Below are 23,994 nucleotides of genomic sequence, written 5' to 3' on the forward strand. Positions count from 1 at the left end.
GATCTTTAAGAGAAGAGTAAAGGGAAGAATGTGACATTAAACTTAGACTACAAGTGAATGAGATGGTGAAGTGATAGGTGGTGGGGTAAGGAAGGGTAAAGAAGAAAGTTAAGAATGATGGGGTCTACTGGGAAAACAGAAAAAGAATTAAAAGGTACGTCTTGATTTGTTCTTTGATCTGATGACGATTTGTCTTAGTTTCCCAAATTTCTTTAGTTCTGAGGTCTGATGCTTCCTCCTCCAACTCGTAACAAAGCTAAAATATCTTTCTCAACCAATTTGCAGAATCTTACTTTTTGAGTAGATGCAGCTTCGTGACAAGAATGCAATGTGTGCTATGAACCTGGCTAGGCGGTAAAGCTATGCTACAAGCTATGATTCCTGTCCTGAGAAGTGCCAGGCTGCTGGGGGTAGTTATGACAAGTCCAGAATAAAGGCAAACAGAGGGTGCTTGGGAGCACAAAAGCGGGGCATTTTACAGGAAACGAGGAGAAGGTTGGAAGTCTTTCTGGAAGATACTGATCCCTGATGCAAGTCCTGAAAAATGAGGAGACAGCGTGGTGTGGGTAGCATTTCAGATGCAGGGCAGGAAGGAGGAGCACAATCAGAAATGCATGTTGTTGAGCGAGGCAGGTTCCACAGCGTGAGTGTGGGCACAGCCTGAGGTGAGGCCAGAGGTGTGAGCAGGGTCTAGGCCAGCTGAGAAGACCGTGGACACCACAGAAGGATGTTAACAGGAAGGTATGTGGTGAATCTGTTTTTTAAGAGAGATATCTTTGGTGGCAGAGTAGGAAAAGTACGGCAGAGACAGAGAGGTCACACATATTTTAGTAGAATTGTAGCTGAATATCTCCAAGTGAATATTTTTCACGTGTAATGGTGGCTATCTAGAATTAGTTCTTGTTGTTTCATTTGTGTGTTGTCTTCTTTATTATCTGCACAAACCCAGATGTCTCGTTCCAGGAATAGTCAGCAAACAAAAAGAAAGAGAATAGAGGAGCCTTGAGCATAATGTAGGGCAGAGGGTGCTGCAGAGGAATCTTCGCAGGGTCACAGCTCACAGAACAAACAGAAGTGGACTCTCAGGAGAACAATGAGTGCTCTGGCTGCACTCACACTGCGCAATGGCCCTGTTACAGAGAAGGGCAGGTGTTTTCTGTCTGTGCCCTTCATCCAGGGAAGGAAAAAAAGGCTAGGAAAAAAACATCCCCAGGGTTTGCAGTACAACATTTTTGAAAAATAGTTTTTTCCATATACAGTTGAAATGTAGAAGAAAATTGTTTTCTTTATTTTAGAAACTTGTTGAAGAATAATAGTTCAGTCAACTATGTGAACTTGAATACCTCTCACCCATTCTAGCATGAACTAGTTTGACTAAGTGAGGATGGAGATTTTGCATTTTTTTTTTTTTATGATTTATGCTGAACCAGATAAACTGAGTCATAAGCTTCAAACCTTATGTTCCTTTCCAGGTTTTATGTCCCAAGTGAGAATGTTTATGTGAGCAAAGATACTTTGAAAGTATATTACTCTTACTGCACTTTATTGCTATTGGACGGCAAGAAAGCGGTGTCAGATTGATGGCCACTTACCGAAGGTGCAGTGGGCACCAGATCATCTTCCGTTCTTCCTGTCTGCATTGCTGTGTGAACCCGGACTGACTCATAAATGGCAGGTTCTTCCACTTTTCTTGGATAGGGATGTTTCAGAACAATCAGAGTGCCTGTATGGAGGGGAAAAACATATTCATACAGTTTCCCCAGAAAGGAGGTCCAAATGCTAACAATGAGATAGCTGTGGCTGGATTGTAGTCTCTTGTTTGTTCATATATTCACTTGTTTATTTTCCCAGCATTCACTGAGTACCACGGTGTGCCAGGCACTTGAGCTGGACACTGGAGATATGAGGGGTGATGAGATGATTTCTGGCTTCCTAGTGCTCAGAGAGAACTGTCAGTGGATATCACTTAACAAATAGTCATTTACTTATTTCTTTTTCTTTTCTTTTAACGAATAGTCATTTAAACTAGAACAGGTTAAGAGACCAATGTCAGCGATATGAACAAAGCTGGCTGGTGACTTTCGGAGAACTTACCCTGAAGAACTAATCCTTCCATGGAATGAGTCAGAAAATCTTTCCTAGAAAAGGCGATACTGATCTAGACCTTAGGCCAGTGATGGGCAACCTTTTGAGCTTGGTGTGTCAAACTTCACCAAAAAACTGAGCATAACTCGGGTAGTGTGTCACTTTGAGGAAAAAACTAACTCCAAGACTCTATTCGCAAATGTTTTATCCTCAGGAGCAGCAAATGTTTCATCGTCGGCATGCGGCCGCGTGTCATCAGAAATGGCTACGCGTGTCAGTGCTGACACGCCATCACTGGTTCGCCATCACTGCCTTAGGCAATAACTGGAAGTTTTCCAGTAGACTTTACAAAAGTCATGAATCCAAACCCCACGAATGCACTGGAATGTAGGAGGATTTATTCCACTGCCCTTATTTCTTACTAGTTTTAGAACAAACTTGTAACAAATCACTGGGTCTCAAAAAAGGGTACTCACAGCTTCTCTCTACTGTCTCCTACCACCGAACTAACGAAATAAACTAACCGAAGCCTTTGCGTATCTTAAGTGGATTTGCTGTGAATATTCACTTCTATCTGCAGGAGGGCAGTCCAGGAAGGAATCGGGCTCTGCCCAGGGCCAGGCTTGGGCATGCCACTCAGGGGCAGAGGGCAGTTCTGACTCTATGCTTCCAACCCCAAGTCCAAAGTTTCCCCATTCGGATCTTTCCCTTCCCCCAATCAATCAGTCTATCCGAAGCTAGAAACTCTGACTGCAAAAACGTAAGTTAAGGTATTCCCCCCACTTTGCTATGACTTCTTCCTTTTTATTTTACTTGGGTCTCTTATACGGCAGGCTGGGGATTGTGCTAGACACTGGGGTAGATTAAAGAATTCAGTAATTCAACAAATATTTACTGAGCTCTACTAAGTGTCAGGCACTTGTCTAGATACAACAGCAAACAAAGGAGGTATCGCATCTGCTCTGTGGCAGGGGAGACAGAAAAAGAAAAAAGAAAAAAATAATATGTCAGGTGAGAGAAGTGCTTTGAACAAACTAATAGAGAAGGTAAAGGAATAGAGAGCCAAAAGCATGGGGTTGGGTGAGGGTGATATTTATATGGCTGGTCAGAAAGACTCCTTTGAAAAGGTAATTTGAAAAAGTGTAGGAAGTACAGACCTTGAATTGAAGTAAGAGAAAGGCAATGAGGAGAGAAAAATACCTCCTCTGTAAGTATAAAACCCTAATTAATAACGATAAACCTACAAACAAAAGAAAACCTTCCTACTGTGCTTGAGTACACATGAGGTACTCGCTGCCCAAACACAACTGCAGCCTCGGATACCTGGGCCCAGATAATGCGCTGCTCCTCACATGAAAAGGAGCATTGAGAAAAGCCATTGATCGTGACCCCGGTAATGAATGGGAGACTCCGGTCTCCTCCTCTTTCTGCACTTAGCTCACGTCGGTGGCGTTGGGAACACAATGAAAATGGCCTTTTGCAGTTATCAGAAGCCCCATTCCCGCCCTGGCACATGGTCTGTGCTCTCTTTTGTCAGTGTGATCCCTTCATGAGAAAGATCGAGTCATATCAGGACAAGGGGCCGGTTACAGTGCGACAGTCAGAATGAAAGCGTCGACACCTAAATCAAGAGCAGCCGTTGTGCAGGCTCAGGGCTCTGTGAAGTCATTAGATGGCAGGTGCCTGATGAACCGGGGACTGGCACTATGTGGCCTACCCCAGAGAAACACCACCAGCGACATGCCTGGCACCACCCTGATGTCATGGAAAGAGCCAACACGACCACTTGGTACCTGTTGACCTTGGACAATCATTCTAGCTTTTGTTTCCTCCTCTGACAAGGGAGAATAATTACCCTTTCTTCACAAGCTTGTTTTAGGCACCTATAAAGAAGTGTTTGCGAAAGGTTTATAAAAATGTTAGGTGTTATTCTACTTTGATATAGAGTATTTTAAAATCCTAAATGAAAGTCCAGTGTTCAGCATCTCTGGGACAATGGATTTTGAAATGTCAAGTTAAAGGGATAATGTGCAGCATTCTGCTAAGAATAACAATGACAGTTGTCTGATAGCCACTGACTACAGTGCTAAGACATATTAGTGCCTCTGAACACTGTGGAGCACAGGGGAGCTGGAGCCCAGGGATCAAAGCAGCTCACAGATGAGAAGGAATGTGAAAGCTTGTGCTTTCTCTTCAAAGTCAGTGCCAAATTTTTATCCTGTTCCATACGAAAATAATTTTTTAAATGATGCTCTAGAAAGATGCACCTATTTAATCTTCTTTTTTGCATATAATCAGCATTCATACCTCCCAGCATACTCCTATTGGCTCTACTTTCTTATTGCTGCTGAAACAAATCACAAGCATAATGACTTAAAATAACTCAGATTTGTAATCTTACCGTTCTGGAAGTCAGACGTCATTTCAGAGTGTGACTAATCTAAAAATCAAGGTACTGACAGGGCTGCTTCCCTCCTGGAGGCTCCGGAGGAGGTTCCATTCCTTTGCCTTTTCCAGCTGCCAGAGGCTGCCTGCATTCCTTGACTGGCCGCCCTGCCCCTCCCTCTTGTAAGCCAGCAACAGCAGGTCAAGTCTTCTCATGCTGGTTCTCCCTCTTCTGCCTTTGTCCTTCAGTTATAAGGACCCTGTGATTACACTGGGCCCACCTGGACAATCCAGGATTATCTCCCCATCTCAATGGCAGCTGATTAGTGGCTTTAATTAATCTGAAAGCTTAATTCCCTCTCACCATGTAACATAACTTATTCACAGGTCCAGGGAGACATGTGGGCATCTTTGAGGGGGCTGTTATCCTGCCTACCAGTCTCAGTCCTGGGCAGGGGATAGCCATAGGGCCAGTTATGCTGCCATGTAAGCATCTCTGGGCCAGTGTTGCTCCCTGAGCCCGCGTTGCTTTTAACCACTTGGTAATATAAAGCCGTTGCCTTTACAACAGGCACATTTCCAAACCCTGGGAGCCCCTCAGAGCAGATATGATTCCAAATTTATCTTTGTATCCCTACCTCTTGATAGAGTTTCTGACATAATGACGTCTTGATGAGTGAATGAATGAATGAATGAATGTCACAGTAATTTCAGGTTTAAGGCAGGAAAGAGCCTGGGATGGACCAGCCTCCAAAGTTCACAACCATCCTGGCCTGGGGCAAGGACAAGACAATAACTTCAAGTGTGGCTCTCCATATCTTCATTGGCGGGACCCAAATTCTATTTCGAAAGTCTCTTCTAAAGTTTCACCAATAGAAGCTAAACTGAAAGAAATGATATTAAGTCAACCAGGAAAGTAGAACTGACTATAAATTAATTTTAACTAGTAAGACCATGAAAGAGGTCAGACTGAATGGTACAATGAAGAAAATGATAAACTCCTTACAAAACGGCAACTTCCGCTGATAAAAACCTGGCCTCCTTAAAGACAGGTCTCCTTATTTGACCATTCTTCCCAAGGAAGGGCCAATATACAGACTTGTGGGCATGGCTGCTAGGCTTACGATGATTTCTCCTTGTGTAGAGACTGTCCCATCCCAATACAAAAGTAGAGCCCCATAGACCTGGCCCTCCCCCAAAATGTCTCACCTGAGCTGCACTCTCTGGACTCACTTCTTGGGGATCGGCTTAGTTACTTCTCTGGAGAGAAGGTCCACTACCTTCAATTTCTGAACTACATGAAGGAAACTGCTGCTTCCTGCCTTTGACATGAAACCTGGTTTCAGAAACACTTGGCGGAGGTACATTTTTGAAGTGATCAGAGCAAGACCAAGGCAGGCATTTTAATTTGCTAAAAGCTTCAGAGTTGCCATGATCACTGGGATGCTTCCTTATGTTTTTCAGCTTTGTCCTTAAATTCTGGGATGAAATACTAATATCCTTCCCCAAAACTTCACTGCTCTCCCTGTACCCCTCTTTAAAAAAAAAATTCAGCTTGTCAGGGTTGGTTTACATGATTTTCAATCAAAAGAAACTTACATAGTAAAGCCACTGCAGACTCATTATAATTTCCACCCAAGGTTCAAGATAGTGCCTTGGTTCCATAGGAGAGGAACTCTGGGCTAATAATATTCAAAACAAATTAACTCCAGGACTTGGCTGGAAGATTCAGATAAAAAGGCAACCAGAGGCAGGGCTGGTAGAAGGAGAGAGAGGAATGTCAGTAACCAAAGGTCTTGGGAACCTGGCAGCTAGTTTTACTTCAGTTTCTGAACTACGTGAAGGAGACTGTTGTTTCCTGCTTTGGACTGAATTGCTTTCAGAAATGTTTGGTGGAAGTACATTTTTGAGGTGATCAGAAAGAGGAATGAGACAGGCATTTTGATGTGCTTTGACTGAACTATAGCTTACAGGATACCTACTCTCTAATACTAGGAGATTGCACTGAAGAGCTCATCTTATATTCCAGCAGGAAGAGTAAGAACAGTCTCCAGCCCAGGCATTGGTTTGATGTCTGAAACAGAGTGTAGTGCAAGAGCACACATCGCTCCTGAAAGGGGAACTTTTGTTTTGAGTATTTCTTTCATGCACTAAATCTATGCTTTACCCAGCAGGCTCCCCAGCTGGATGGTAAGATGTTTAAGGGTGTATCTGATTCATCACTAAATTGTCAGTGGCTAACAAATGCCCGGTTCATAGTTGGCATGTAATATCTATTTGATGAATTATATTAAAATGAGATCACGCCCTAACCGGTTTGGCTCAGTGGATAGAGCGTCAGCCTGCAGACTGAAGGGTTCCAGGTTCGATTCCGGTCAAGGACATGTACCTTGGTTGCAGGCACATCCCCAGTAAAAGGTGTGCAGGAAGCAGCTGGTCTATGTTTCTCTCTCATTGATGTTTCTAACTCTTTATCCCTCTCCCTTCCACTCTGTACAAAAATCAATAAAATATATTTTTTTAAAAATGAGATCACATCCATCCATGTTTCATTATTGACCTCAGGCTCAGAAAACAAGCTCTGCAACTGGCTTATGCATGAGTTCCTCTGTCTCTTCCTGCCAATGGAAGTGGCTTTCTAGATGGAGTTTATAGGAATATTCAAGATTTGCCTCCATCCTTCTTTGCAACCTGCTCTGCAAATGGACTATAACCCATCATAAAATGGTGCTAGTTCAACCACATTCATTTACATTAGAAGGAACTTAAAATTTGAAGAAGACATCATACATATTTGATAAATACACATTCAACTCTCCCTAAACTAACTCTTCATGATATACCAAAGAATGTATAGCTTTTGTGTATAGTATTATGGAATGAATTACTACAAAGGGACTTCATTAAGTAACAATAATGATTGAGTATTTATGCCATGCTATGAATCATTCTAAATGTCTTACATGCCTAATCTCATTCTATCTTCACTGCAAGTCATGACCTTTTAAGATATGAACTATTACACCATCAGCTCAATTTTATAACAAGCTCAGCTTATACAGCTTGCATGAGGACACACAGCTGGTGAATGTTAGGACTGGAGTTGAATTGGGAATTCCATTGCTTACTCATTATACCATATACTAGAGGCCTGGTGCATGAAATTCATGCACTGGGGGGGAGGGGGTGTCCCTCAGCCCAGCCTGCACCCTCTCCAATCTGGGACCCCTCGGGGGATGTCCGACTGCTGGTTGTTGGACATTCCTCTCACAATCCAGGACTGCTGGCTCCCAACCACTTGCCTGCCTGCCTGCCTGATTGCCCCCTAACCACTCCCCTGCCAGCCTGATTGATGCCTAACTGCTCCCCTGCCCACCCAATTGCCCCCAATTGCTCTCCCCTGCCAGGCCAGTCACCACCAACAGCCCTCTCCTGCTGGCCTGGCCACCCCTAACTGCCCTCCTCTGTCAGCCTGCTTCCCCCCAACTGCCCTCCCCTGCAGGCCTAGTCCCCCCAACTGCTCTCCCCTGCTGGCCTGATCACCCACAACTGCCCTCCCCTGCTGGCCATCTTCTGGCGGCCATCTTGTGACCACATGGGGGTGGCTGTCTTGTGTGAGGGTGTGATGGTCAATTTGCATATCACCTCTTTATTATATAGGATGATTCTCAGCTCTGGTGGTCACCACCATGAAAACTCGGTATGGCATGTGAAATATTGTACTCTATTTATTGTGGGCAAGAGAGCATATGTATAAATCAAAATTAAAAAACTGATTCTTTAGGAGGCAGCTTCAGAAAAGGATGTGTGAGTTTTTGCCTCAACATTTCTCACCAGGGCTGTTTTTTCATTTCTAAAGAAAAGATTAAATGGTCTCTGAGATCCCTGCCCATTCTAACATCTGTAAATCTAGTTAAACTCCCCAACTGAGGAGCAAGAAATAGTAACTAAATTCATGTCCTACTTGCCATAGATGTACAATATTCATTTGAAATATTTTTTTTCCTGGTGTTATTTTATCTTTGTGTCTCATTTTTCTTTTCCTCCATCAAACTTCCAATTTTATTTTACCATCTTGTATTTACAGAGGCTGTTTTATAGCCTTTCTGGAGAGACATGAATGAGAGAGGCCAAAGTATTTGGGAGATACTTTCTAATCATTCTTTTTCTTTTTAAAGATTTCCTCTAGTATAATTTCTCAAATAGCAATACCTACAAAGACAGATGTTCAAACCAATTTACATTCTTTAGGACAATGGCTTCACATCACAAGCCAAAAATATTATTATAGACTTTAGAGACAGAGGGATAGGACTGACATAAGTATTGTAGCCTCACCATATCCTGTAACATCCTATTATGTACTGTGGCAGAGATCCTTTCCATTCAAATCCGTTTAAGGCCATGCTACGCTATGGCAATGCTATACCACCATGTTACCACAGAGCAGTTTCAGGAGAGAGCAAGGTGAATGAAAGTGCCTACACTTTAGAACTAGGTTAGTCTGTATTCCAACGTCAGCTCTGATGCTTACTAGGTGTGTAATCTTGGGCAAATGGCTTAAAATCTCTGAATTTGATTTCTTCATTTGAAAATGGGACCATTTTACACATTATTGTGGGTGGTTCAGAAGATTAAAGAATTTTATATTTGTCACAATTTCTAGTAGAATGCCTAGAACTTAGTAAACACTCCACAAATGCTAGTTTCATTCTCTTTTTTGCTTGCTTTTTCCTTTTTCAAAAACACCTCATTACAAACTAATAAAATATCTATTTTTTGGCAAACATAAACTAAGAAGTGATTTCTGGTCATGGTTTAGCAAAATTCCAAGTTATCACTAATTATTTTCAGAAATGTCACACAATTCTCAAATTAAAAATAGATATAACTTAATTATTTTAAAATGCTACCTGAGTAAAATGGCTGGTGTCACAAAATATAATAACAACCATAGCAGTTATCAAGAGGTTGGGAATCCCCACATCAAAACAAAAAGAGAAGTGGAAATTTGACATTTAAGAAAGAACCAGATAGCATCTTTAAAACTGAGAACCAATTACTATAAAGGGTAAGTACAAACAAAGCATTTGACTAATATAATTTTTCATGCTGTTAGGTGATTAAAGTCACAACCTAGTAATTCCTATCATAAATCATATATGACAATATTATGTACATAAGTATTGCAATAGAAACAAAGGGTAATGGAAAGGTAATTTTTGTTCTAATAATATTTAGAATTTAACATAAAGAGAATTATCTATATTTTCAAGACTATATAGGAAACTTAGTCAATCATAAGAGGACATGGTAAAAGTTAACAATGGACCAAGCATATAAAAAAATCTCAAAAACATATAAAAAATCTCAAAAGCCTATTGGAGTCAAATTTAGAAGCCATATACGAATATAAAGAGACAGTTTTATATAACATGTTAATATTGCAAATGAAAGGCAAATTCTGAATTTAATCATTACTGAGCATACATACAACACATAACATCATTCAGATTATGCTCTGGATATTTTTGGAAGTAAACGTTAACTGTCAGGAGTCCACTGGTTGTGGGCTGCCATGCAAGCTGCAATGCAGGCACTGGTAATGCGATACCCAACATGAAATGTTGTGGATAATTGTTATCATTGATTCTTTTATGTGTTAGGACATACCAGGGAAATAAAACTGACTAAAATCTCTCTTCTCATAGAGTTTACATACTAGTACAAAGACTTTTTAAAGTGAAATATACAATAGGTGAGAAGATAAAAGGACCATTGAGGAAAGTAAAGCAAAAGGGTACTTACATATCTCTATGATATACTTGGGAAATGCTTGGATTTTGAAAACTGGAAATAGCTTAAGAGTGCTTATGGGTATTAATAAGGAGAAATTAGAGTGAACAGAAACATTAATGGAGATTAGAGAGATGAAATGCAGATTATAGCAAGGGAAAGGGGAAATTATGCTAAGAGAATCTTAGAGTTGTCAGGAAAGTTAGATCTTGTTTAGGGAATCTTCATTCTCCAGAGCAGGAAACAGAAATTCTTCAAGTTTAAAGATTAGGGAATAGGAATAAAATGAAAAGAAAGATATCTTAAAATAGTATACATCCCTTTAGATTAATATGTTTACCTATCTTGACCACAAATATGTTTTTATGATCCAGAACCAAGTGTTCTGGGTTTTACTCAACTGAAAACATTAACTGTAAATATAAGGCAAAGGTGTAAGGTTGTTGGCTATTTGCAGGTCTTCTCTGTTATCCTCAGAGGTGGTGCCATCCCTGCCAGTGGATGAGTGTAAGAAAGTCTCTCTTAAATAAACTCACTCTCCAGGCCCTGCAGGGTGAGTCTGGTCTGAATGGGGTCTGGGCTGAGAGGAGAAGCCTGAAATACCCAAGTCTAGTCCTTCCCGTTCTGAGGATCTGGAGGTGAGGACCCTGGCAGGGCTTCATCCATTGGGCAGGCAAATGCTTCCCCTGGTGATATTTTATCTAACTAAAACTTTAAGGAGAATTTGCACTTCATCTAATGGTACACAAGGAATCATCAGTCTAGGGATTTGATCTCTGATCAGAGGGAGCCAACACCAGAAGCCAATTTAAAAACAAAACACTGTACAACCCCCTTCAGTGCTCACAGCCCACAGGTAAGAAGGCTGGGCAATGGTTCGAGGCCACAATTTATTCTGGCATGGGAACACTATGAGAGGCCCACAGAGAAGGGCCCGCCATAAATCCATTACCATGCTGCAGAAGGAGAGAGGAAGAGAGACAGAAAGAGAGAGAAAGAGAAACATCGATGTGAGAAACATTGATCGGTTCCCTCCTGCATGTGCCCTGACTGGGAATCAAACCCACCACCTTTTGGTGTACAGGTGATGCTCCCACAAACTGAGCCACACCAGCCAGGGCCAGAAGCCAACTCTTAAATGAACAAGAAGACACCTATTTTTAGAAGGTGGCATCCAAGTTTCCATTCACCATTCTTCATAGGTCACAGCGCCTACTCTGTAGCTTCTGAGGACCTTCTGTCCTTGAGTCATCATGACTTCAGCACATTATCTAGTTTCCTGGAGCCTATTACTCCCAGAGGGGCAAAATTGGAACACTTGTCATGGGTTTTGCCCCTTGTTCCCAGCTTCAGTGGCTTTGTTTTCATCTGGCTGGGACAGATAAGAGGGATATTTCATAAGTTAGCAGAATCTAACTCAAAGGCTAGAAGCCAGTGAGTCATGTGCATATTTATCAGCACCAGGTTCCTGTAGCAGGGGTTCAAGTGGCAACAAATTCTCTATTGGACAATGAATAGAACAGAGGGGATGCAGTGGAGGGGATTAAAACTTAGTTTCCTGAATTTCATTACAGCCAATAAAATAATTATAATACTATAAAATAATGGTAAAAATATAGCAAGCTTTAGCTTTGGAAAAAACTACTGTAGGAGTCAGGATTACAAATTCTTACAATCCCTAATGCATTAATCATGAACCTCCTTTAGCTAGATAAATGTATTTACGGGGTTTTTAGCATTGTCCCGAAATCACTGTCAATCTTAGGTGAGCCTCTTGCCTGGTGATTGGATCAGTGCCAGAAAGGTTCAACTAAAAAGCTCTGCATTCACTTTCCTCTTAAATGGTTTTGAAATCTGTTGGTAGGCAGAATGGGTAACTTTCCCCTAACTTCGAGGAAGTCCAGGAAAGCGTACAGAGAATGATCAAAGGGGTTGAAAATGGAGCCTAGGAGGCAAGTTTAGAAGAAGGGAGCTGACTTTGTTTGGAGAAAGAAGAGAAAGCTGGAAGATAATAATAATAATAATGGTTTTGAAGGCTACAAAGAGTTCCTCTTCATAGTCATCCATCCATTTGTTCACTCAAAGTGCCATGCACTATATCAGGATCTGGGGGACATGGAGAAGGACAAAGATAGAAGTTGACAAAGTCTTTGGCTTCAGAAATCTCCTCTCCATTTCCAGTGACCAAGAATTGAACAATACTAAGTATAGGGTTGGACACAAGTAGGAAATAAGTCAGAAGTGAAGGGATTTGAGAAATTGAAATGCTTGCCAAGGCCCAAGTAGCAATGGAAATAAACACATCCCCACCTGCCATCTGTTTATGAGAACTACTTCTGGTTAAATGGTGAAGTAATTTTCAGGGCTGGCAGGGAGAATTTCCACCAGAAAAATTATTATAGCTTCAATTTTATAGTTTGGGGTATTCTATTATAGGTCTTGTATGGTCAGTATAAAGTAAGGCAAATATTTTGTGGTTTCCACTGTGCTTTTCATCTCTATTTCACACTGCATGATTCATACCAGGGTCTATCCAGACCACAGAAATAGCAGAAAAGGAAAAGACAATGATGGCATCCCTTCCCACCACACTGAAGTTAACAAAAAGCCCCCTGGCCATGTTTACCAAGAAAGCAGTATGTACAAATTCACGGTAACCAGTTGTGTTATCAAGTCGTGGGTTCCTCTGTGCCACAGGTTCTTGGAATTACCAACTTTGGATTAACTGAGAATTACCATTTAGGACATATGAAATTGTGACTCTATATCACAAATATAAGGATGATCATTTATTTAAAAAGTATGGACAAAAATACTTTGATAATTCAATTACTAAGATAGTGTGTTTGTTTGATTTTTAACTTTCATATTCTGCTTTGACTCTAACAACTCAAATAGACAAATTTAAAATGTTTTAGCCATATGTAAGTCCAATTTAAAAACTTAAGAAAAACCAAGACAAGACAAACAGAATTTATGATGAAATGAAGGAATTGCTCAGGCCAGCGATTGCTAGTCAATATTTTCAATATCCAGTGATCTTTCTGGAAATTTAAATACAAATTACATTTTTAAGATGGCTCAAATTATCTGATATGGGTCTCTCCAATATGCAAACTACCCTACCTAAAAATTGTGAGGCATGAAAAAGTAATTCTTATCTTTGTTCTTTCTTTGTTTATTGTATATACTATTATAAAGTGAATAGGCCATTTTAAAGAAATTGTGTGCTTTTAATCAACCCTTTAAATAATATTCTGACAAAAATTATTGTTTTCACAAAGCACATTGTTTTCTCCTAAAGATAATACTGAGATACACATAAATATAAATTTATGTATATAATTTATTAATGTAGCATATGGCACAGTAATTGGGAAAAACTTTCTAAATAAGTCCAATTGCCTGTTATACCCACATAATTCAATAGAATTGACAAGTATTTAATTGAAATCCACCTGTTCCTCCTCTGCCCGAAACAATGGCTCATAGGTCAAGGATCTTTGTGTTCAGAGCTTACCTGTCTCGCTTCCAATCAAAGGCTGATTTGCAAAATGCTTGACAAAATCCTTCAAAGATGAGAATTCATTAAAGCCAAATTTAAATGAAAATCCGGTATATTCAACATGAAAGTGTTTGACAGAGTCTTTGGCTCTGAAAAGGAAAAATAAATGTTAATATTATTATAATAAACTAGAGGCCTGATGCATGAAAATTCATGCACTCGGGGGAGTCCCTCAGTCTGGCCTGTGCCCTCTCGAGTCCAGGAGCCCTCGGGACATGTCCACCTGCCAGCTTAGGCCCACTTCCTGGGGGATCGGGCCTAAGCTGGCAGTCAGACATCCCTCTGGCAGCCTGGGAGCCCTTGGAGGATGCTCCCGGGCCTAAGCCATCAGTCGGACATCCTTAGTGCTGCCAAGGAGGCGGGAGAGGCTCCCGCGCTCATAGCCATCAGCCTTGCTTGTGGCTGAGCGGAGCTCTCCCTGTGGGAGTGCACTGACCACCAGGGGGCAGCTCCTGTATTGAGTGTCTGCCCCTGGTGGTAAGTTCCTGTCAGAGCGACTGGTCGTTCCTGGTCATTCTGCTGTTAGGGTCAATTTGCATATTACCCTTTTATTATATAGGATGAGTATCATTTTTGAAGAAAAATAGTAACCTTAGGTATTTCATATCAATAGTCAATACTCTTAAAAACTGAGAATTATGACACAATCATTGACATAGTTTCTTTCGGCAGTGTGCTCTTGTGAATTTTTCACTCTAGTGGAAGATAAGAGACAATTCTCCCTGTGCATTCTGTGACTTGTGGAAAGAGTCCTTGAACATTAACGTCCTTAAGGAGCAGGAATTTAATAAGAGCAGGGAAGAGAGATGGTGGAAATGGCAGGTCACATCTTCTCTGTCCTCGGCCCTCCTCCCTTACTTGTTTGGGAGTTGGTCTGAATTCTGCTTCTGTCACTTAATTAGTTATGTAAGGCCAGCCCTTTTCCTTCCTTGTCTGTTCCACTGCCTACTGACTAAAATATAAAATTTCCTACATTGTCATTTTCCACCTCATTTTTGGAATGAGGCAGAGCATTAAATAAATTATAAATTACATATAGTATATATATTTGAATCCCACTATTCTATTCTCTGTGCAGGGCATGCCTTAACTTTCACATGCTTCAGAAATTAGAATCAGCCCAGCGGGTGTTGCTCAGTGGTTGAGCGTTGACCTAGGAACCAGGAGGTCATGATTCAATTCCCGGTCTGGGCACATGCCTGGGTTGCGGGCACGATCCCCAATAGAAGGCATGCAGGAGGCAGCCGATCAAAGATTGTCTCTCATCATTGATGTTTCTATCTCTCCTTCCCTCTTCCTTTCTCTCTGAAGTCAATTTTTAAAAAAAAGAGCCCTAACCAGTTTGGCTCAGTGGATAGAGTGTTGGCCTGTAGACTGAAGGGTCCCAGGTTCGATCCGGTCAAGGGCATGTACTTTGGCAGCTGATCGATGTTTCTCTCTCATAGATGTTTCTAACTCTCTATCCCTCTCCCTTCCACTCTGTAAAAAATCAATAAAATATATATATTTTTAAAAGAAATTAGAATCATCTGGAGGCCTGGTTAAAACCCCAATTTCTGGGCTCTGATTCAGTAGGTCCAGGGTGGGGTCTGAGAATTTGCAGTCCTACCACATTCTCAGGTGATATTACTGGTCTGGGGACCACACCCTGAGACAAGCAATTCTCCTAGGAGTTTCCACTTTGTCCCTTAGCTCAGACAGTTCTCTCCACCTGCAACTTCTTCCCCTTTGTTTCTGATCAAGTGTCCATTCAAATGCCACCGACTCCGTCAAGTATTGCAAGACTCGTCTAGCTTGTGTTACTTGTTTTTTCTCTTCTCAACAATACAAGCACTTATTTTGTTTTCTTTCATGTAATTTACCACATTCTACTTTGCAGTGAGGTATCTGGAAATGTCTTATTGTTAATATGAAGCTACACTTCCTAAGGGCAAGTTCTTTGAATCCTCTATAACACTCTTCAATATTTATTTATTATCCTGAGCTGGTCTATAGTTCCTGTCACCTCTACCGGTGGGTTTTTGTTTCTTTAGAGCATTTCCAAGTGCTAGTAATGGAAATGAATGATTTATATTTAAAATTGTATATAGATGGAATATATATGCCATCTCTTTGTAAGGAGCTTATGATCCATTTGTTCAGATGTGACATATATAGGTGAAAAGTTATTTTTTTGATCCCATAATTCCACAGGTTTGTTTGAGATTTGGGGTAGATCCATGCAATAAGGAGTCAGCAGTATAACCACTTTTAACATTTGCTGTTGATCAGAAAAAGCACAATTCCTGCTTCCACCTAAACAGAATTTTATTTTTGATAATTTTATCAAAAATGTTATTTAGAAAATTCATAAAGAAAATACAGCAGGGTAACATAAAAAATGTTAATTAATTGTGTGTTTTTATGTGACCCTCTTATTTTTCCCACCTATTTCTCCCACTCCCCTTAAAGAGACCTGTAGACTTCCAGTGATTCTAGGAATGGAGGGTGGGCAGGCAGCATTCCAACATGGCCCCAAGGTTCTCAGCCCCCGGAACACACCCCCTTTCCCCCAATTATTCAATACAACACTAATGTAAATACTGCTCTAAAGGCGTTTTGCAGATAATGGAGTCCCAAGTCAGTTGACCTTAAAATTATGGGATTGTCTGGGTGGGCCTGACCTAATCACATGACAGGAGGTCAGAGAGACATGTACTAGCTGGTCTAGGAAAAAGCAAACATCCATGTGAACTGCCTACGGGGCCGCTTGGCCAGGAACTGTGGGTGACCTCTAGAAGCTAAGAGTAGTCCTTGGCTCATAGCTATATGGCAAATGGGGACTTAGTCCTACGGAATCAAGGAAATGAATGAAGAGAAAAGGAGAGAATGAAAGAAGAGGACACTGAGCCCCAGATAAGCCACAGCCTTCACCAGCACCTTTATTTTACCCTGGTAGGAGCCTGAGCAGAGTCCAGCTCTATATATCATGCCTGGACTTCTGACATACAGAAACGGTGAGATAATCAATTTATGTTGTATGAAGGCCACTACGTTTTGGGGTAATTTGTTATGTAGCACAGAAAATATAGAAGGCCCTAAGTCCAAAAAGAAAATAAGAAAATGTGTTAATTCTTGGTTTTTGAGCTCATAGAAGGCTGTCATAAATTATGTAGGGAAATATGTTTATAGCCAGTTTTTTTCTCTATCGGAGAGAGAGAGAGAGAGAGAGAGAGAGAGAGAGAGAGAGAGAGAGAGATTAAAAAATAAAAGTTGCTGAGCTGGATAGAAAAGAGGATTCAGAGAGAAAGGGGTATAGATGTTGCTACTGAGTTGGTGACAAGGAGGCCTGCACCACGTGGAGCAGGAGAGAAAAGAGAAAACCTTATTGTGAGGGATCAGTGATCAACATGAGGGACTGTGACATGAAGGTAGATGGTGGCATCAAAGGAACAGGAATAAAATAGTAGCAGTTTGAGATTATTGAGTAGGCGGCCAAGGCAATTTCACAGAGTCCTCACACGCCTGGTCTAAGTCAGGGACATCTGCCCATGAGCCCACAAAGACTTGCTACCTGCCAACTGAAGGCTAGGTGACAGATGCTGCCTAAGAACCTGCGAGGCCCCAAGCTTATCTCTTGGCAAGGTCAACTTCTCTGATAAGGAGAGAGACCCTGGGGGGACGGGGAAATCACTGTTTTTAGTGTGCCTGGTAGGGAGGGACTAAGTTAATTTTGTTAGCATCCAGGGGAAATGGAACCTGAGAAAGAAGGTCAATGATTATGAAAGTTGCATAGCCACAAATCACTCTGATTTTCCAGGAAGTAAAAAAATATTAAAGGGACACGAGGCCAGCATTCAGGGATCTGGATTCCGGTGCTATTTGTATCTTTGGTTTATTGGGTATAGGGTAGTTTACCACTTCAGGTTTCTGTTTCTTTATCAGTCAAGCAAACGGTTTTGGTTGCCAACCTTTTGGACCTCACGCACCACCAGTGATCCTTCCGCTCTAACATTTTTTACCTGCCAGTGGAAGGAGCAACAATGTGTTTTAACAGTCTCCCCACTCAGCGTTTGGAATCCTTGGATGGGCTGGTCTACCAAGAACCAAGAGGATTTTGTTATCTGGCTATTTGAGTGTGATGATAAAGTCAATGGCCATGTGGGTAAGAGATGGGACCATGCTGAATTCACAGAGTTATTAAGCCTCATACCTCACGGAGAGAGAGTACAGCCCGGTCCTTTCATTGCTGTCCCTCAGGAGGTAGCTACCGTCACATCCATTTGAGAGGAGAAGAGCCTCGGCTGCGTGGCGTGTGAGATTGCCGTGATACCACCTAGGAAGGAGAGAAAGTGCTTTCACTCAGGGCAAACCCAAGGTGACTCTTCTCTCACTGGCTTTTCCGCACCAAGGTTACCTCAGCAATAGTCCCCACATAGGTAGCCAGGAGACGAAGCTCTCAGCCGAACACCAGGACAAGGAAATTCCTGGGTGTGGCTGTAGCGGGGAGCAGAGAGGGTTGGTTACTAGCAAAGTGTGAGGGGTTCAATTGTATTCTGAAAGTTCATATGTTCAAGACCTAACCCCAAAACCGGAGAATGTGACCTTATTTGGAAATAAGGTATTTAGCAAGTTATGAGATCCTTAGCATGGACCCTAATCAATATGACCGGTGTCCTCTCATAAAAAGGGGACATTTGGAGACAGACTTGTAAATGGTGAGAGTGCCATGTGAATGTGAAGATGACCACCTACAAGTCTAGGAGGGAGGGTTGGAGCATCCTTCCCTCACAACCCTCAGCAGGAACCAACCCCATGGACACCTTGATTTCGGGCTTCTAGCCTCCAGAACTGTGAGACAGTACATTTCTTCTGTTTAAGCCACACATTTGGTGGTACTTTGTCATGGTGGTAGCAAGATAAGCATACAAAATTACATTGTAAACAGGAAATATTTTAAAAGTCCAAGTCAAAAATAATAGTAAGAGTGGGCTTTGGCCAATTTCCTCTCTTTCGTTTGTTTTCTCTCTCACAGTCTCTCTTGCAAGTGTGGTACTACCTTTTGCGGTGTGGGAGATCATTGGGCTTTTCTACTAGAGTCCATTGTCATGAGTGAAATGAAGTTGAGTATAAGGATTTCAGATGTTTTATACAAGATGCAAGACCCATCTACTATTGTTTCTAACTGAAAAAATATCTGAAGAGCTGGGAAAGTCCCAAGGAGATTCAAATTGATCTATGGGTTAAAAATAAAAGTCGTTTTAGAAAAGGTAACATATGTTCATGGTAGAAGAAAAAAATTTCAAATACTTTTCAAAAGAAGACAGTGAAAAGAAAGCTTTTTTTTCTCACCCTTAATCCTCAGTTCCCCTGTTCCTTTACCCAAAGGACACCGATGCTAACCATTTTCCTGTGTTTTCTCCAAAGAGATATCCTATGTATCTAGAGCGGCTATTTTCATTCAGTGTGCCACCAGAATTTTTAAAATATGCAGTACCTGACTATTTAGTCAGGGGCACTGACCTCTTTTCTTTTAGATTGTCAAATAAAAAAATGACAACAGCCAACACAATAGGCATCTGGTGTGAATGCCCTGTCTTAAACCATAAATATATAGGTCATATAATAAATATATGTCATATAATAGAGTCGCATATTATTGGTCATGTTGCATAATAAGGTTGCATCTGATTGGTTAATTCTTTTTCCTTTTATTGATTTCAGAGAGGAAGGGAGATGGAGAGATAGAAACATCAATGATGAGAGAGAATCATTGATCAGCTGCCTCCTGCACTCACCCGACTGGGGATCAAGCCCACAGACTGGGCATCGAGTCCACAGACTGGGCATGTGTCCTGACCAGAAATTAAACCATGACCTCCTGTTTCATAGGTTGACACTCAACCACTGAGCCACAGTGGCTAGGCTGATTGGTTAATTCTTGGTACCAGAAATCCTTATATACAAGTATAGGCACTTGATTTTTTCAAAATTCACTTGGAGCAAAAGGGTAGGAATTACTATTATTATTATTTTGTAAATCAATTAAAATTATACCTATTTTTTGTCAGATCAGCAAATGTACTTTTTGATATGCCACAAAATTTTAGTAATTAGTTTATGTGTGCCATGAGATGAAAACGGTAGAAAATTGTTAATCCAGAGGCATTCAAATATGTCCTCTCTCCTAACTCCATGGAAATAGAGCCTTCTAGGCACACTCTTCTGCACCTTGCTCTTATTGCCTTAATGACTTGGTGGAGGCAGTCCGGGCTGGTGATTAAGATGTAGCCTCTGGAGCAGGTGATAACTCTTAGTAGCTGTACAAGTTACATAATTAATCTGAACCTCAATTTTCTCACCTCTAAAATAAGATTAATAATAGTCATACCTCATTCCCTGGCTGGTGTGGGCTCAGTGGTTGGAACCTCAGTCTGTACACAGGATGGTTGCGAGTTTGATTCCTGGTCAAGGGCACCTACCTGGGTTGCAGGTCTGTCCCCATCTCCAGTGGGGGCACGTGCATTAATGACTTTCTCTCTCTCTCTCTCTCTCCATCCTTCCCTGCTACTCTCTTTAAAATCATGGGAAAAATATCCTCACTTTTTGGCTGAAGATTTAAAAAAATAATAGTCATACCTCAAGGGTCATGTCAGTACTGCTCACATTAACACACACGAAATGGTCAGTACAGCCCTGGCAAACAGCAAAACTTAGTACATACAGTTGTTAGCATGAAGCCATTGAGATCCACAGAGCCATAACTTGGAATGCATCCTCTATGCTGTCATTTTCTTGTTGCTTAAATGTAATTTTTATCTTTCAATTTATTTCAGACAACAGAAAGCTAGGTACCAGGGACAGTTGCTACTGCAAGGGACCCATGATCCAGGGCAGGGGAGAGGAAGGGGACACAGGCAATTACACAAATAATGTCAATATCAGTAAATGAAGTGCTATTAGGGAAGTATGTATAGTGTACAAGAATTTCAAGGAAGAGCCTGATTCTGGGTGTGAGGGATCCTGCTGTCATGAGCCACGCTGGCATCCATTGTAATATCCCATGGCCTGAAATGTTAACTTTATAAGAAAAGCAAAATGTAAGACTGTCTGTGTAAGGAAGTTTCTACATAGGTCTCCAAGCTATTTTCTAAATCTGCATTTCCTACTGTGTGTTTCTTTAGCATATTTCCTCTTTGGGGCAGAGATGCCTCTATCCTGTACTAGAAACGTGTTTGCTAGCTTAAAGGAATTGCAAGGAAAAACATTTTATAAGAAAACCTATTGAATTATTACTCACAAAGCAGCCTCATTCAGTCAACCGATTCACTGACAGGCACAAATCTTCTCACTACAAAATGCTTTCAAAGGACAATTGGAACCTAAAACTAATATAATGTTGTATGTCATTTATACTTTAATTAAAAAAAAAGACAATGGGAGGAATTAAAAGTGAAGTTATAAAAATACTTCAGGTTTGGCTACAACCTAAACTCTAATCTCTACAAGGTTCTAAGTTCTTAAATACATTTTGCCAATAATTAAATTTTGAATGAACATTTCAGAATAAGATTTAGTTTGAGCCAGATTACATATTTGAAGCAACAAAATTTGATCAACAAAATTCTAAAACAAAGGATTTGAACATTCCTTTGAATGCTTTTCAATGAGATCTGAAGTCTGTGTTTAAAGCATTTATAGAATTCTTCTGTTAATTAGAGTTTGATGGCAGTTTTGCTAAGAATTTTTTATTCTAATCTTTTAAATAATAATTATTTATCACAAATATATAAAAATACGGAGTATAAAGCAAGAAGAATCACAGTGAACATTCCAGTGACAGCTTGTTGAGTCAATCTTGACATCTGTTGGATTTTATGGAGTCCTGGGCCTGCCAGACAGACAGACACCTACATATACTTTCTGATGTCTATGGGGCAGTGAGGATCCTCATTCCCCAAACAGCTCTTTCATTAGTGCCTAAACTTTCTCTTTTAATTGAGTTAAACATTCCCTCCCCACCGAAACTTAGGATGAGCATATCTTCCAGGGAAGTAACTATAAATACAAATAATATTACATATCTTTTGTAGAAATATGTCCATTTGTGTCTATGAAGAACTAAAAGTTGAAAATATAGTAGAATGACATTGATAGTTTTCTCATTATCAACCTTCTCTGCCTTCTATCAAAATATTTATTAAGTTTTAAATCTGTGCAAAGCATTGTGCAAGGCATTGTACTGGGCAGGTCAAAAGGACAAAAATGGGAAAGCCTTAGGCTGGGCTTCAATAAACCATTATTCAAGGCAGGAGCACAAGACAAATACTTTGCAAACTCTATACTAGAGAGTGAAGCACCCAACAAGGTTTCAGGAAGAAAAATGAAGACCATTCCCTAAGTGAGCCAACATCGAAGTGACCTTGAAGGACACAACGTTATTTTCTAATTGTGTGAAATTTTCTTCTGATTATAAAATATATGTAGTAAAAATTAAAGTAGATTCACATACAGAATTGCACCCCCACTGAGAAACACTGAAGGAGTTGTGTACAGAAGAGAAAGTGAAACTTTTCCACACAAGAGGAATGATGTGTTTTAAATAAACTGTCAGTACTAATCTCAGAAATGAAAATTAAAACAGCAATGTGCCATTTCTTTATCCACTAGAGTGGCTGAAATGGAGTTCGACAGTATTAACTATTAGGGGACTTGGGGACGATGGATAGCATTGTACGGTTGGGAGAGGTGTCAGTTGGAGGGGAAGTCAGCACATCTAGTGTAACTGACCAGCGATTCCACTTCTCTGGTCTGTCCAGTGGAACCCTCACCCATCCGCAGAAGGAAAGATGAACAGAAGTGTTTTGTTTGTGAGAGTAAAAAGTTGGAGCTGTCGTAAATATCCAGTAACAGAGAGATGACGAAGTTGAATGGTCATAGGATGAGATTATGTAAAAAGATAACCAAAAGTGTTAACTTGAAAAGGTATGAGAGCATTTTTGATTGTCAAATGATGAAGGCAGGGGAATTGGGTGCTACCAGCACTTGGTGAGGGGGATGCCAGGAATGCTTAACATCTTGCAAAGAATGTTGCAGCTCTGAACAAAGGAAAATTGTCTTGCTCAGAATGGCAATTGCACCCCCACTGAGAAACACTGAGGTTGTTGTGTACACAAACCCAAATCAAAAGTTGATAGATCCCAAAACACACTCTTCAATTGAGGAATTAGTGGCAGGTACAGAATGATATCACTTATTTGTATAAAATCACCCCTTTTCTCTCCAAACTATACAGATATGCAAACACATAAAATAAAAGTATATACCCAACTCATAAGTATGGTTTCCTCAATAGAAGGAACCAAGACTGAGGGTATTGTTAAAGAAAGGAGACTTTAACTGATCAACTTTTTCTAATTTAGCTTGTTCTAATGAAAAAAATAAAATGGCCCTGGCAGGGTAGTTCAGTTGGTTAGAATGTCGTTCCCATATGCCAAGGTAGTGGGTTTGATCCCTGGTCAGGGCACATACAAGTATCAACCACTGGATGCATAAATAAGTGGAACAACAGGTCAATGTGTTATTTCTCTCTCTCAAGTCAATAAAAAAAAAATATTCTCTTCCCTTTCTATCATCTTCAACTTCTCCTTTTATGACAGTCTTTCCGTCCCTTTAGCACCCAGAAACCTTATCTCCTTTGACTACTTTGCAAATTCTGATAATCAGCTTAACGCTGAGGTCTGACGCTAAAGCCTGACTTGCAAAACAAAGCCTCACAGGTCTCCCTTATCCTAGCTGCCGGTACACCTGAAGGAAACCCCAGATTGCACTACTTTCTTGACAGTTGCATCATGCTGCTGATTCACACTAAACCTACTGTTGATTACATCTCACAAGTATGTCATTTTCCTCTGTTACTCCATCAGCAACCCCCAACCCGCTGCATTTGAAGGGTGATGTCTTTAGAATTAAGGGCAAGAAGACACCTTTTTACTACTGGGAAATGCTAAGTGAAAAGGAATGCTAACAAGCCGCTAACTTAGACCTCGAATATCCATGCAGTGTCAGTGAGAATTTTGGGGAGAAGAGAAGATGCCTTTGTCTCCAGCCTTACTAGCATGTGAACCCACTCATGTAGCAACCTCAGTTTTCTCTCATCTGTCAAGGTGACTAAAATAATGCCC

The 23,994-nt window shown here is 40.8% G+C and overlaps 1 protein-coding gene and 1 non-coding gene across 5 annotated transcripts in view; both read right to left on the reverse strand.

Annotated features, from left to right (window-relative positions):
* The window catches only part of DAPP1 (dual adaptor of phosphotyrosine and 3-phosphoinositides 1), a 47,747-nt gene that overhangs the window by 13,763 nt on the left and 9,990 nt on the right, over positions 1–23,994 (reverse strand). For 3 of the 4 annotated variants that reach the window (XM_008156657.3, XM_054727104.1, XM_054727098.1), the window contains exons 2-4: positions 18,024–18,146; positions 13,787–13,920; positions 1,593–1,723 (exon numbers count right to left, since the gene is read on the reverse strand). In XM_008156657.3, the coding sequence (XP_008154879.2) occupies positions 1,593–1,723; positions 13,787–13,920; positions 18,024–18,146 (388 nt within the window). The remainder of the gene's footprint in view (positions 1–1,592; positions 1,724–13,786; positions 13,921–18,023; positions 18,147–23,994) is intronic. The other variant, XM_054727108.1, reaches the window with a different exon arrangement.
* On the reverse strand, positions 11,087–11,223 carry LOC114228110 (small nucleolar RNA SNORA42/SNORA80 family). Its single transcript, XR_003614190.2, has one exon. It is a non-coding gene; the product is annotated as a small nucleolar RNA SNORA42/SNORA80 family (small nucleolar RNA).

Source organism: Eptesicus fuscus, chromosome 2 (genome assembly GCF_027574615.1).
Source record: "Eptesicus fuscus isolate TK198812 chromosome 2, DD_ASM_mEF_20220401, whole genome shotgun sequence".
In the NCBI taxonomy this organism is placed as follows: Eukaryota; Metazoa; Chordata; class Mammalia; order Chiroptera; family Vespertilionidae; genus Eptesicus; species Eptesicus fuscus.